Source organism: Trachemys scripta, chromosome 10 (assembly GCF_013100865.1).
Source record: "Trachemys scripta elegans isolate TJP31775 chromosome 10, CAS_Tse_1.0, whole genome shotgun sequence".
Lineage (NCBI taxonomy): Eukaryota > Metazoa > Chordata > Testudines > Emydidae > Trachemys > Trachemys scripta.
In genome coordinates this window covers 12,129,319-12,144,751 of record NC_048307.1, presented here as the reverse complement: position 1 = coordinate 12,144,751, position 15,433 = coordinate 12,129,319, and the positions used below count along the sequence as shown (strand labels likewise).

Genomic DNA, 15,433 nt, shown 5'->3' with positions numbered 1-15,433 from the left:
CTAAGCTGCCAATCCTAGGCTAAAGTCCACTTGCTGTGAAGAGACAAACCTCAAATACACACCTCAGAGAGTGAGCACAAGAGACACCCCTTGCCAGATACACATGCCAAGAGAGACGCACAAACATCACACGCGTCACCCCAACATACACAATGCTGAGAATGACACAGCACACAACACGTATACTCTACAAAATATACAATATCAGTATTGCCAACCCCAAGGGTTAAAAAACTGAGAGTCAAGTCCCCCCCTCCCAAAAAAAGAGAGAATTTTTAAATAAATAAATAAATAAATAAATTTGAGGTTTGTTGTGCTTATCTCTTGGTGTTTGAGCCTTTCGGGGTCATGTTTTCAAGCTTTTCTCCACAGGCTAGAGACTTAATTTTTAAAAAAAGAAAAACTGAGAATCTCATGTAATAACATGACTCCAGGACTCGGAGATGGGGCTTTAAGAAAAGCATCAAGTATCACACAACTTGCAATCAAATCGCAGGAGCTGGCAACACTTCTCATGTAATCCCATGAGCCTAGGAGCTGGAGCTTTAGGAAAAACAGCAAATATTATGAGATTTGCAATAAAATCATGAGAGTTGGCAACACTACAAAATGTAACACCTCCCCCCCCAGTAGTATATACTTTTCTCCTGTGCCTATAGAGCTTTCTATGGAACAAGCTTGTATGGGAAAGAGAATGACTCCGAGCACAGCTTTCAAAGGAGCCTCAACCCAGTCTCTACTTTTGCACGTCATCACCAACGTGAACATTTTGGTTGTGTATTCGCTCTCACACACACAATCAGCAGAATTTCCATTTGTAAAACCCATCTGCGCCGGATGAGTATGCACAAGTGGGATTTGCCTGCCCTTGCCCTCACACATGCAAGTGACTGCCTGGGCACAAAGGGAGGTCAGAATTTGAATATTTGGCCAATGGACAACTAATCAGACGGAAACACCCTTGAAACGGTCGGTCCAGAGACAATGGAGCCGATGGGATCTCCCCTGCAGTTTTACAGCAGCAAACGTAGCTGGCCTGAGTGCGAAGAAGCAAATACACCAGAAAAGCCACATAGTAGCACTGTATCAGAGGGGTAGCCGTGTTAGTCTGAATCTGTAAAAAGCAACAGAGGGTCCTGTGGCACCTTTAAGACTTCCGTGGGTAAGAACCTCACTTCTTCAGATCACCAAAGCTTATGCTCCCAATACTTCTGTTAGTCTTAAAGGTGCCACAGGACCCTCTGTTGGTTTTTATAGTAGCACTGGTAATCCAAGGGCAGGAAGAGATGGGGGAAAGAGAGATAGGAGATGAAAGAAAAGGACTGAAACGGAAGCAGTGGTTCCTATTATTAGCTGTATGGAGATAGTGCCCCCCCCCCCCCCAGACCCCACTGTGCTAGGCACTGTACAAACACACAACCAAGAGACAATCCCCACCCGGCCAATTGTCCAACAGCAGCCTTTGGACTGGGAATCTAAGCACTGGGAAGAGATTCATACAGGCCGGGCCATAATAGCAGTAAAACCTGGTGTGGATCTTTCCCCCAGCACACAGATTTCCCCCATACTTTCAGGCCCTGAAAGGAGAAGCTTGCTCATATGCTTACATGTGTGTGCCTGCCTGCAAACATACGAGTACATGCATGCTGACAGACACTCCCCTATACATGCACACACAGGCACTTACATGTGCACAGATAATGAGTTTGGTTATCATTCAGCCACCTGGCTCTTGGGCTGCAGGCACTGAATGCCACTCATATACAGCATGTGTAAAATCAGCACGTGTATCCTGCAACTAGTGTTACTGGCTGCTCTGTTGTCATTGCTCAGCTCAAAACTTTCCTTTCTCCCACCAACTCTGCCTTTGGAAACACATTTCTTCATTTCTGCGCGCTGGGCAACTTCAGACGGGAACACATGATTCTTAGCCCACGTCTGACTCATATTCCTGGCTTAGTGTCTTTGCTCTCTGATCAGTGGGGGACAGAGAGGGAGTTTCCACAATACACCCTGTGACTCTAGAACAGTTCTATGAACTAGTTTCTTTTCTAGGACTTATTTGATCATCATCCAACAGGAAGAAAAAGCAAATCACTTTAAATGCAGCAGTATCTCTAATAATCCAATACTTCTGCTCCGCATCCGACACCAGAAAGCTGGTGGTAGAGGAAAGAGTGCCAGCTCATTGAGTCTGGTTGAGCATGCATTGTGCTTCCTCCTTCATCTTTCTTTACTTTCCCTGCCCTTTTCCATTCATCACAGGATTGTGAGTATTAGAGATGCAAAGGCTTCTAGGGGGTGGAACGGTCACCTGGTCCTCACAGCCAACGCAGAATTGGCCCTCACAGTACAGTCTGTCTCCTCTGTCTGTGGCTACGTGGAGCATTTTGACCAGACTGATGGGAAAGAATTGATGGGAACAAAGGGGCTCACCTTCCCCCCACTCGCTAGCCCTATGCTAGGACCAATGACATTGGCTCAGCCATACCGCAGAGAAGTTAGACTTTTGTTTCCCTTCCTCACCCTCAGAAGATGCTTCAGATACTCCCCCCAACCCTTTGCAGACAGTGGGCTGATTGGGTTTGACCCAGCACCTCACAGGGTTTGACTAGAAACAAATGTCCAGCCGCTGGTGAATTTAGGAATCGTGGCCTCCTCCAGCGCACACAGCCCAGGCACCTTCTAAGGAGCGGTAACATCTGCAGAACCTCAAGGCCCTCTAGTGGTCATGGGAGGTATAGCGTGGAGGGAATAGCCAGGAAGCCACAAAGCACAGAGTTGAACAATGGAGAAGGATCCCTAGCTCTAGGGTGACCAGATAACAAGTGTGAAAAATCGGGACACCTTTTTTCAGGGGGAGGTTTGGTTGCGTATACAAGACAAAGCCCCTAATAATGGGACAGGCCTGATAATATGAGGATATCTGGTTACCCTCCCTGGCTCTGGATAGCGGGTGAGAACTCCACACAGACCCAAAAGCCATGCTATAGTATGAAGATCAGGAGTTTGCCTGCTTCACACTTCTGCACTGTCACACAGCTCAGGGGCCCAGTTCTATTGCCTAGGGGCTCCAAGGCCCCAGCTAAGTCAATCGTACAGGATTGCCCTGGAGTCCCCTGGAATTAATCTTTAATTAAAGATTAATTCCAGGGGACTATGTCATGTGATGAAACCTCCAAGAATACGTCCAATCAAAATTGGCAACCATCCCAAACACAGGCTCATTGGACCAGAGCCTATGACAAAAATAGCCTAATTTGAAGAAGACAACCCAGAGTAGAGCGGCGACATCCCCCTGCTAAGGATGCGCTCATGCATGTGTTCTAGTGAAGGGATCCTGAGAAATAAGCCTGGAGCCGGGGATGGGTCTGTCCCTGCTCAAATATGGAAGGATTTTAACCAGGGTATCTTAGAACCAAAGTCTCTGACAGGCTGTTGTCCTCGTTGAGTGCAGGTGCTTGGAAGTGTAATGCAGACGCCAATCAGAGAAAAGGAATTCAGGCCACAGCTACTAAACAGGGAGGCACCAAGGGTGCTCAGAGATGGACAAGGCTGGACAACGGCCTTCAGTGGGCTTGGGAAGCCCCTATAATGCCTCTGATGTTCCCTGCTCCATTCACGGTGACTATAGCCCCCTGAAGAAATGGTTACAGTCTTTGTTTGGGAGCGAAGGTCCAAGACCCAGAGGCTGGAGAGGTACGGGAAGGGGGGACTGATGTCAGGGTCAGTTTCAGGCACTATTTGTGTGTGCCCAGAGCCCTGCTGGGTCTGGTTCTGAGTCAGGCTGCTCCTGAACTGCAGGGGGGTGGGGGGAGGTCAATTTCAGCCTCATGCTCTTGTGCCTTGACCCACAAGCTGGGGGTCCTGTAGGACTAAATTTCCTCTGGCCTTGGCTCCCCCGGTGGCCTCAGCTCCCCTATACAGGGGAGGTCCAGGAGGAGACTGCCCTTTGGGGCCAGTGCTTAGCCAGTGTTCCGGGTCTCCTTCCAGTGTTCCAACTCTAGAGCTCTTACTTGAACCTTCGATTTCCTGGGGGGCTTGGGGCTTCTTGTGTCCTGAGGCAGACGAGTCCCTAGTGAGGGTTCGGTCCAGAGCTCGACCCTGCAGTTTCAGTTGTCTCCTCAGCTTTGCTCTGCGGTTCTGGAACCAAACCTAGGGAGACCCAAAGGAAAACAGGCATTAACAAACCATCCTTTTGCCTGCCTGCACGCTCATGTGCTGCTGGCAAACTGGAAAACATGGGGGTTTATATAGCATCCGTCCTGCATCTGTCCCCCCAGGCTCCTCTGGGGGAGCTGTAGTTCCAGGAATCCAGAAAGATGGTTACATAAGTGAAGGTTTTAAACCACAATAGACATTTCAGGTCATGTCATGTGGAAAAAAATCTCATTGCAGAAGGAAGGAAGTCTCCCACCCACCCACCCACCTACCTGCCTACCTACCTAGAGGGAGAATTCTAATCCCCCTTACACCCTCCACTGGGGAACCAGACACTTTCACATGGGCTCCCAGCACACCACCCCCTCCCTCGTGAGCTGGGGCTGCAGAGAAACCGAGGGACAAGAGCAGCTCTCTCACTCTGAGCCTGACAATGGGTCTCAAGCCTCATGTCCCCACCCCAGACCCACCAGAAATGGGAGGGATCCACCACCCTTGTTTTCCAGAGACCTGGCAAACAGCAGCCCAGCTCAGAGAAGGGCAGCTGTCAAAGGTGTTGGAGGTAAGGAGAGGGGAAAAACAGAATAGAGAGTGGGGGCAATGCTGGGTAGATCCCACAAACTCGCACTTGCCCCTCCATGCAGCTGGGTGACCTCCCCACTTCAGCCATTTCCCAGCCCTGAGAGGAGGTTGATCCTTACTCCAGCTCTCCCCGATGACCTGTGGCTGCAGAGTTACTGCCTCCAGAGCCAACAGGCAGGCAGAGCTGAGCCCACCATCTAAGGGTTCCCTCCCGCCTCTTACCTTCCCCAGCCCGAGGCGGGTTCCTCGGGCACCAGTGCCAATGGGGCTGAAACACTGACAGGGCTGGGAATAAGCACAGCGAAGATCAGAGCAAACAGGAGGTGACAGAGCCTCCTGCAGCAGTGTGCTAGCCCCCTGGACAGCAGCCTCAGAGGCTGGGTACAAAGAGCTGCCCTCCCGGCCAGGGGGTCGGGGAAAGGAGTTCATTGTGAGCTCTGCAGACCAGGGGAAGGTGCTATTGCCAAACACTAGCCTAGCATCTGGTACCTGAACCCTGGCCTCTATCAGGTCTAGCCGGAGGGCTAGGGCCTCCCTCATGAAGACGTCAGGGTAGTGCGTGGTCTCAAAGGCTGATTCCAGCTCCTCCAGCTGCCAGCTGCTGTAATTGGCTCGGGCTCGTCTCTGCTTCTGCGGGCGAGCTTCCTCTGGAGAAAAGCCACAGTGACCCCAAATGAGCTAGTACCACTCACCAGACCAGCTTAGGGGCACAAAGAGTGGGTAGCACACTCCACTGGGCACTGTCCACCCCTCCCTTCACCACCAGCCCCATGCCCTCCCATGCACAGCCTGTCCCCTTACCAGGGCCTTTGTCTCTCATCGAGACCAAGACCTTTCAGTCAACTACATGAGGAGAGGAGATCCCTCAAGAGACTTGTTGTTCATTTTATTTTAAGTCTTAAAAAGCCTTCACTCCTCAGTATCTAGATTTCATTCCGCTGATTTCATCTGGGCCATTTCATGGTAGTGTCTGAGTGTTTCACGATCTCGAACGCATTTAGGATGGGATGGGTGGCATTGAGGTTATCCTCGGTTTAGCGGTAGTGCCCTGGAACCCCAGCCAGGGACCAAGACCCCACCGTGCTAAGGGCTGCACAAACACAGAACAAAAAAACGGCCTGCTTGCGCTTGGGCGGGTGTCACAGGGTAGCTGGTTCCCATGGATACACTGAACCCAGTTCTCCTGGCCAGAACAGATGCGCCCAATCCAGCCAATTAAAGAGGCTAAACTACGCCTGGGCCTATCAAGGGCTGCTAGTGGTAGCTGGGGCAGATGGACCGAGACAGCTGCGCCTTGGGGAAGGAAATCCACACCAGAGTGGAGCTAACTCCTGTGGTGGGTCCCCAGAGCCAGGGGCTCATGGAAGCAGCCCTGGGGCTGTTGCTCCCGCAAAACTGACTGAGACTGGGAAACTGCCAGGAGCAAGACAGCCTGAGGCTAAAATAAGTTAAAAGGCTGTTTTCTGGTTGTTCGCTAACCTCTGTTAAGGAAATAACCCCCCTTGAAAAGCCTGGGCATGGCAGCGTGTGCTCTGGGGCTGGCCCGAAGGGCTGGCCTAGGGACAGATGGGCACCTAACACCACCAGTGAGCACAGAAGGTTCCTGAGGCCAGTCACTTCTTCACCCCATCCCGCTCCATCATGTGCTTTGCATACGATACATAGTGAAGAAATCTTTTAAGACAGGGTGGGGTTTATTAGGACTATTTTTTGTATCCTTCCACTTGCCACAGTACCCGGGGTCCGGCTGGGTAAGGTCTAGAGGGAGGGGATAACAAACCAATACATTTTAGAAGTCTCTAAACTGAACCCCTCTCCTACACAATCGCATCACAATGATTTTAAATTCTGGTATCTCGGGACCTTCCAGGGGCTCAAAGCAAGGACTGTGCGTCCTGGTGGAAACTGGGGAATTTACCCCTATCCCCTGGGGTCCCTTTGTCTAGCTTACCTGAGAAGTCCCCCAGCTCCCCCAAACCTGCGCCTTGGCTCGCCAGCAGCAATGCTTGTTTGCAGGGCTCCGGAGGGCTGCAGGGCTGGAAGAGCTGGTAGCTGAAAAGGGGAGCTGGGAGGAAGAGGCTGCAGACAGGAGCGGATGTGAGCTGGGCCGAGAAAGCAGGGCTGTAGAAGTGAGATGCAGCCGGGAGCGAGGACAGCATGTATTCTGAGCCGAACATCCTCCACTAGGGACCCGAGCAGAGCTGCTGCACCTGGGTGGAAAGGAGACAGGTGGAGGATTCCTGACCTTCTGGCCCATGAGAATCCCACTCATCCAGCAGCGGGGAAGGGAAATGTGAAAGAGCTGCAGTCCAGATTAACCAGGGAGACACTGTTCCAGTAGCCAGATGCTGCAGAGAAAGGAGTGAGAAGCCCCAAACAAAGACACTCTGGAATGACTTGCCCATGGGGAATGTATCCCCTGACCTCCATCAGCTAGAGGTGGGTCATGCTCTGACGCAGGAGGGGGGGGTATCTTTTGTTGGAGGGGGAGGGTTGGATAATGGGGAGAGCTTAGAAGCCTGAAGACCACAGGCTTTCTTGCTCCTGAAGGAGACTTCAGAGCCTGCTGTCTGATTTCCCACTCCCCCACGCAAGAGCACCAGCCACCTTCAGCAGGGCCGGCAGGCTGTGCAGGATTACAGCACCAGGACTTGAATGAAGGATTGAGATTGCAGCACATGGCTCATACTGACGTCCTGGTGAGCTGGCTGGCTCTGCTGGGGAAGCCATAGCTGGCTCTTGATAGTTGGGACAACCAGACTTCAAAGACTGATGGTCAGATGCAGCCACAATGATCCAGACCTTGCTCACCTGAAACTCCTGTGGAGGAAGCGTAATCCTGTTCAGCTCACGGCTGCCAGAGAATCATGGCTGCACTACACCCTGCTTGTTTGTCGGCTCGGAGGAGACGTCAAAATAGACTCATGATACTGCAGTATTCAGGCCCAGCCAAAGCCAGTACACATGGAATATTAAAGCGGAAGAGAGATCTCTTCAACCTCAGAGAACTTCTGGGGTCAATTCAAGATTTCTAGCAGGGAGAGACAGACAGGACGGTTCTCTCTCCAAACCACCTTGCCCATCCCTAAAGAAAACCATGCCAATTTTTGTTTGTTACTTACATAGCTCCTACAGTGGGCTAGGTGACTACAAATAGTCACTCAATAGTTTACACTGTGACCACAAAGGAGCCCAAACTCCACCCTCCAGCAACCCCAAAGACATGGAATTCAGGGAGGATAAGTTACCAGCTGAGAAGAGGAGGGGGGAAGAGAAAGAGACAAATGAGTTCGTCTGCACAGACGGGGAAAGGAAATGCCCCTCCCCAAGGCTAATTTCACCCCTTCATTCCTCAGCATTAAGAGTACATTGATAGTCCTGAACATTTACTATGCTGAGGAGAGTAAAGTCCCACTTCAGAACCAATAGGTTTCCCTCTCCCCTTAGCACTGCATGGAACACCCCCTTTTTAAGAGGCTACGTCAGCCCCAAAGGAGGGAACAACCATTAGGAACATGGCAATCTTGACACAATTTGTACCAGACTCTGCTCCAGACGGGTCTGAAGTCACAGAAGCTGTAGAGGAAGATGCATTTCAATGGGCAGAACATTGTGAACACTGGGAATGCTCCCTCTCCCCCCCACCCCAGCATCACCCCCATTCTCGGAGCACCTTTTCCCCACTGAAATCCTTCCCATCTTACCTGCACGGAGTGATTCAGAGATCTGCAGAGATGGCTGAGTCTTGGACAGGTGAGTTCAGGAGGATTTGAGCGGTCTCTGTTAATCCAGGTATGTCCAGGAACAAAGTGGAGCCTGGTCTTCGCACTGCCCTCTTTCCCGCACCAAAAACTAATGTGAGATTCCAATTAAATTACTGTGGTGGTCGGGGAGGGGTCTCTGCTGACCCAGACGCGTCCAGTGAAACCTAGAGCTGGTCTGGACTTTCCCAGGTGTGTCCATGTAGGAGGCGAACTGCAGACAGAGTCTCTGATCACCCACTTGTCTCCAGCAGGTGTGAAATAAAGAAACGTCTTACCTGAAGCCTCTTTTCCAAGGCCCTCCTTTCCCCTCCCCCATTCAGACACTAAATTAACTTCTTCACTTCAAAGAAACTCTTCAATCAATTAGAGGGGAGCGTGAGCCGGGATTGAATTTCCAAGTAAATATTCCCACTAATGGCTCCCTAGCAGTGACCCGGAAAAGCTGTCTCACCTGCCAGAGGAGTTCACAGGGCTCTCTCTAAACAGGAGACAGGAAGAACGGCCACCAAGATTCCAAATGAGCCAAATGAGACGGCTGAAGCTACCTCCACTTTACATGGTGTCATGTTCACTATGGAGGGAGAGCCCCAAGCTTTCCAGTCAAGAAGAGATTCTCCTGCTGCTTTCCTGTCTCCATCGCTGTCCCTCCTTTTGCACAGATTACTCTACATTTCTCCGTTGTGAACGTGGAGCAAGGGAATGAAATCCCACAAAGCCAGGATATTCTGCCTTCCAGAATTACCCCATGCCTAAAATGACTGGGCATTTCGCCTACTGTTGATTTCCAGTTGGATTTTGCTCAGCTTCTCCAACAGCTACGGTATTAATTTTGCTCTTGTGGATTTGCAGGAAGAATTAAAAAAGCACTAGCACCAGTGTGTCCAACAAGAAAGAACTATTAGTGACCAGAAATGAAGACAAGAGACAGCAGACTCCAGAGCTCATTGGAGCAAGGGGAGAAGAAACTCAGGAGTATGAATAGAGGACCGAGAGCATGGTTGGCTAGAGGAACCAGAAACTGAGAACAGAGTTCACTGGATTACAGAGGCAAAGGCCTGGGAGCAGTTAGAGGCCAGGGCGTGGGTGCAGCCCCTAGTCTCAGCCCCTGAGGTGTTTGAGACTAGAGATGGGAGACCAAAAAGCAGTAGAGAATGTGGTTTAGGCTGGCTAGGGCCTAAGACCCAGATGCAGCCCAAGTCTATGGGGCAGACACATCTGGAGACACAGGAATGGGAATGTGACCAGGAAAACAAAGCCCGTGGAAACGCTTCAAAATGCTGGGATGGCTATAGCTAAGGAATAGTGTCTTGAGCCTGAGGAACTAGGTCTTTGCACCTTAGGGAGCACAGGAGAGCCTTGGGGGCTGTCTGGTATCAATCTTCACGCTGCTATGATGACGTGCCATAGCTACCTTGACTTCTGGGGCTCCCAGCGTTCTAGAGAGGGCTGGGTCCAGGGGCCGGCAGTTCAGGTTTGATTGATTATCATACAAAGAATTGCCCCTTCCTTTTATGGTGAGGGCTGTTCTCAGGGAAAGATGAGGCTCTGCGGTGACTCATGCTTATATCTCTCAGCTGGCTCCGCTGAGCTAGAGAGTCTCTCCAGAACTGAACACGGGCCTCAGAGCCAGCAAGCAGCTTGAGAGCCTTTCCCCAGAGAGTCCCCTAGTCACGGGGAAGCACAAGGGTCTGTCTGTTTCTTGTAATTATCCCTTTCTGAACTGCCATGCCACCCCACCTCCCTTCAGGGTCCCTTCCTGCCAGGCTTTGAATGTGCTTGGGTCACTTCCCTGGAGCTCGGAGAGCGCCCTCGCGCTGGGGCGGAGTTTGAACTGTAACCACATCCCAAGCGGCACACAGCTGAGAGCAACTAATTCAATTACTTCCATTTACCAAATTGCTGCCTCTCCCTCCCCAGCATGGACACCCCACTGCTGACAGACGGATGGCCTTTCTCTGTCTTGCTAACTCCAGGCCACCTCAGAGCAGTACAAGACAGTACCTGCTTAGAGCACCTTCCTCCTCCCCCCATTCCAGTCCCGTTGCCAAGGAACGAATGACAGCCCTCAGCTGACCAAAGGAAGCTGGTCACTTGCCCGCTCTGAGCACAGCTGCAGGGCTTCAAACATGCTAGGTGCTAAACAGCCAGGGAACAATTGATCCACCCCATCCGACTAGAGGAAATGTGTGTGGTGGCCTGAGATGTTGGCACAAGCCAGGTTGTTAATGCAAGAGCTCTCGATTATAGAGATCTCCCCTCCCCATCTCTTGGCCCATTCCCCCGGTTGTTCACCCCACTTGGCTCCCCCACATCTTCCACTGTATTCCGAGCAACATCTGTTTTCCCGGACACCACAGGCACATAGTTGTGCTATCAGCCTCCCAGTATGTCTAAACAATCCACTTCTGGCCATGGGGTGATTAAGGTTGTACCACATACAGGCTTGGGGAGGGGAGTGAAGGTTGGAGACCGTTCCTGGACTAATTAGTCCATAGAATAGTCTCCCAAGGGAAGCATTGGGAGCTTCCTCATCTGGGAGGTTTCCAAGCAGAGAATGAACTTGGGCATGTTCTGTAGCAAAGGATCCCACAGCAGCAGGAGGAGGAGGGGCCAGGTGACCTGGTAGATTGTTGCCATTTCCCATGGCTAGGAGGTGGAAAACTTTGAGATTTCACTGATAAAATCAGAACAATGGATGATTTCTTCTTCCCTTCTATGGGCAAATCCCAGAAGCCAGTGCAGCCTGGAGAAGGGAGGAGCTGTAACAGCGCTCCAATGCAGGGAATGCATACTATATTCTCTGCAGCCACTAGGTCAGGCCACTGGACTGATTGCAGTTTAGCTCCTTGTTTCCCCTCACGAGCCTTCTCTCTGCTAGGACAGGTGCCTTCTTCAGGCAGGAAGGGATCCCAGCTCTAGCAGAAACAAACCCTGAATGCAGAAGGCAAAGCAAAGGCCAGATAGGTGTGAGAGAACACCAAAGAGCAGAAAGTAACCGCCTCCCAAAGCGGTGGCCCTGAATGACATGGATACAAGTGGGTGGAAGAGACAAGCTTTTGAGCTTTGGTCTCTTCCACCACCAGAAGTTGGGCCAACAGAAGATATAACTTCATCCAGCTGGTCTCCTCTCATGTCCTGGGACCACCATGGCGACAACCACACTGCAACGGATGTAAGTGCTGAGCATGCACCATACTGCGACACCCTAACTCCACATGGGTGCTTTCAGTCAGCTGAAAGCACAGGGAAGGTGCAGAGAAAGCTCTGCTTTGAAGCCAGTAAATCTTGAAAGCTTGAGGGATCACACTCCACTCATTGGGCTTTGGAACCGGTTGGAGGGCAGTAACTGGGGCACAGGCCTGTACGGATGCTCAGTCACCAGCACAGGCTGAAGTAACACTATCCAGGGCAATGCCTGAATGATTAGCCCTGGATTTTGTTTGGATCCTAGTATGGGCACTAACATCTCACTCTGAAGCTGCAGTGGGAGTGAACGATCTAATAAAAACTACTGTTAGTTTTCTCGAGAGAGAAATAATCACGGTCATGGGAAGCCTTTGCTGCAGCCACCTGCTGTTTGGAGGAGGATTTGTAACCCCGTCATTGCTCCAACGGTGAAGGAGCGATACCTGGTCTCCTTGAGGAGGAATTTGCCTTTCTTTGAAAGGACACAGGCTGAAAGCTGAGCTGGGCAACAGGGAGTCCTGCTAATTGGTGAGGCTTTAGAAACACTAGACAAAGAGAGCAGGAATGGGGGGAACAGAGGGCAAGACAGTTGGGCGGAAGTGGGGGATACAGCAAGAAGGCCATGGCAGACTGGAAAGGACAGAGCTAGGAGAAATGGGTGGGGAAGAGGAAAGAAAAGGAGCAGAGGAAGGAGAGAGTGAGTGAGTGAGTGTGTGTGTGAGAGAGACTGAGGGGAGTGTGCATGGACTGGCACTGGCCTGTGGGCCTCGCACTTCTCTTAGCAGCCTATGTCCTATTGACTGGGAGGCCATGGGGGGGGAAGTGAGTCCCTGTGGAGAGAGTGTCTCTAATAGAGGAGGGAGCAGGCTTCTCAGACTGCTCCCAGCCACTGCCAGCCTCCGCATGAAATCTCTGCTATGGCAGAGCTGAGTGCCATGGCATAGGTCTGGTTTGTTGTTAGTGTGGCTACTACAGAAGTACAGTAGGACACCTGCCAGCAGTGATCCTGCCTCTTCTCCTCTGGCAGGGGCCCTGGCCTCTCCCAGTGCCAAGCACCAGGCTTCAATGGCCCTGTGAGAATGCGTGAGGGGATGCATCTCAAGCCTGCTGCTCTTTCAACCCCCTCTGCCCTCCACATGCCACAGAACAGGGAAGGAGAGCAGGCTTCCTACATGAGCTTTTCCACTCTGGAGCCCCACACCACAGTGAGCTTTGGACACCCCACCTAGGCCCCAGCCTGCATCTGAAACCAGCCCACTAAATGCACAAGAGGGGCAGGCCTGGGGAGGGGCGGGGAGGGTGCTGCAGGACAGGACTGAGGTGGATGATCAGAGCTGGGGCAGAACTTGATGTGCTAGGCATGCAACAGGACTAGAGGAAGAGTTGAGGGGCAGAGAATTTGCACCTGACTTTCCCTACCACCCTGGCTGCAGCCACTCACACCACAGCTCTAAGAGGCTTTAAAAGAGAGAGGAGAGGGACAGACCCAACCCCGGCTGTGCCTGCCTCAGAGTCTATCATCAAACCTGCTGCTGTTTCCATGTCAGTTACTCTCACATCCTCCTTCTAAGGCTATGTCTACAGCAGCACATCAGCGCTTCAGTGCAGACACTACAGTGACGAGAGGGCGTCTCCCACTGCTGTCGCTGGGTCAATGGAAGAATTCCGTCAACCTAGCACTGTCTACACAGGGGGGTTAGGTCAGCAGAACTACAGCTCTGCGGGGTGTGGATATTTTACATCGGAGCTTTGCCAATGTAAGTTTTCCGTGTAGACCAGCTTGACTCCACCTGATCTTAGTAAATGGCCAAGAGCATCTGTACGAGGTGTAACGATAGCTACGGGCTGTCCTTGCCCCTATCAAAGGGGTATAGGCAGAACAACGATGGGGCAGATTTCTGTAACATTACCTATCCCCCGAGGGAAAGCAGCTGGCACGGAAGCCAGGCTGGTGTGTGTCCTAGAGGCCAATGAGAAAGCGCTTACCCTCCCTGCTTAATGGGTACACTAGACTGTCTCTTCCCACTAACCTGCGAAAGCAAAAAGGCCTGCAGGCTTTTATGGGATTTCTGCCAACTGCAAACAAGGAGGTTACGGGACCACACACCGAGACCCTTGTCCTGGAGCAGACACACAACCAAGTCTAGGTACACGAGTAAACTGGAGCGCTGCCCAGGAGAGGTGCAGGCTGCTCAGCCCAGAGCGACAGCATGAAGGACGGGGCTGGTGTCCTGAAATCACAGGCATGGATGCAAGGACCAGAAACCCCAGGCTGGAAAGGGGGCTGGGGGAGGATGTGCAGTGGGAGATCTGCAGACGGGAGAGGGCTCTCTCAACACAGAGTCTCGCTCCTCAGACAGGAAAGGCACACGGAACGTCTGGACCTGCATCCTCTTTTCCCACCATTGCCCGTCGGTCCCGACTGACCACGTCCTCCCAATCCGCCTGGAAATCCTCTGGGCGCATGCAATCCTACCTACTCAGGCTGGTGAGTGGGTGAATCCTGTCCCCGGGAGCCCTGAATCCAGGAGGGCCGTGCGTATGTGTCAGTGAGGGAGTGGGAACTGAGTGTTTCCCCAGGGCACTCGGGGCTAACGCAAGAATTGAGCTCCAGCCCCAAGGCAGAGCAGGAACTGAGCAGCAGCAGCTCTCCCCAGTGCTTAGAGGCAGGAGAGTGAAGCTCTTTCCTCTTCCTCTACCTTTTGGTGGTGTGGGAGGAGACTAGAGACCTGCACCTTGGTTCCAGTCCCTGCTGAGATCCCCGGGGAAGCAGTCGGGGGAGGCTGAGGTGTTTCTTGGCCCTTCCCCTTTGGGCAATAGTCCTGTTGGCCCCAGAGACTGGTATCCCCCTCCCTGCCACTAATGCACCTCAGTCCTGGCCTGAAGCACCCCAGCTCTGCCAGTCTGGACCCCCAGCCCTACTGCTGCTCCTCACACCTGATCTGCTTCAGCCCCTGCTGTTCCAGTCCGGGGGCTCTCCTTAGGACACTGCCAGTTCTGCAAAGCATTTGCAATGGCAGAGACTAAAACAAGACCATCACCCTCCTTAGGCTTTTACAACAGTTCCACAGTTAAACCCAGACCCCAGATCGGATGGAAGTTTAATGCATTAATTCACTGCATCAGGGAGCCCTAGGAAAGATCCTTAACCACTTCCATATCAGATCCAGCGTGGGGCTCTTCTCGAGGGGTCCCTGGATAACAGATAGTCATAGCTCTTGGAGACAGGGAAGCACTCCCAGTTGTGTGTTCTCAGACTGTCTGTAACCGGATCCCCCTCCACCGGATTGTCTGCTTTCAGTCCCGGATCATTTGCAGAGTAAAGCTGAAACATCCCTTCAAAAACCGACTGGGAGGAGGGAGTCCAAATCACTCAGGCATCAGACTTCAAAGCAGGAAACACAGCCAGCAAGGGGAGCTCACCTCCAGCAGCGCTTGGCCAGAGCAGCTTACCCCTGCTGGAGAAGAGCTAAGGCAGCACGAGGCAAAGCAGGCAGGTGTGCAGAAGGACACACACAATACCCAGCAACTTCTCCCCTGTCAGGAGGCAGCTGGTTTGCTCAGAATCACCCGTTAAGCAACTGGGCCAGTTGAAAGCCTCCTAGTCACCTGTTAGCCAGCAGTTTACACGTCACTGGTACCATAGCACCCAGCGACAGGCTGGACATAACAGACATGGGCAGACACCAAACATTCCTGCTTTCCCGGGGAAAGCAATCCAGCTTGGATTGCCTCTCACA

General features: G+C 52.1%; 1 protein-coding gene across 1 annotated transcript; it reads right to left on the bottom strand.

The window, feature by feature from the left end:
* Window positions 1-1,380: 1,380 nt before the first annotated feature.
* Window positions 1,381-13,988, bottom strand: LOC117884396 (retina and anterior neural fold homeobox protein 2-like). Its single transcript, XM_034784766.1, has 3 exons — window positions 6,695-13,988; window positions 5,233-5,390; window positions 1,381-4,155 (listed from the first exon to the last, which is right to left on the bottom strand). The coding sequence occupies exons 1-3, from the start codon at window positions 6,918-6,920 to the stop codon at window positions 3,832-3,834; spliced, it is 708 nt and encodes a 235-aa protein (XP_034640657.1). The 5' UTR covers window positions 6,921-13,988; the 3' UTR covers window positions 1,381-3,831.
* Window positions 13,989-15,433: the final 1,445 nt, after the last annotated feature.

Bases quoted from the DNA above. Each gene is read 5' to 3' on its own strand.
- LOC117884396 (XM_034784766.1), bottom strand. From the start codon at position 6,920: ATGTTCGGCTCAGAATACATGCTGTCCTCGCTCCCGGCTGCATCTCAC. The intron at 5,391-6,694 runs GTAAGCTAGACA...GCTTTTCTCCAG, and splicing joins GGAGCTGGGGGACTTCTCAG to AGGAAGCTCGCCCGCAGAAG. The intron at 4,156-5,232 runs GTACCAGATGCT...GGGTCTCCCTAG, and splicing joins TGATAGAGGCCAGGGTTCAG to GTTTGGTTCCAGAACCGCAG.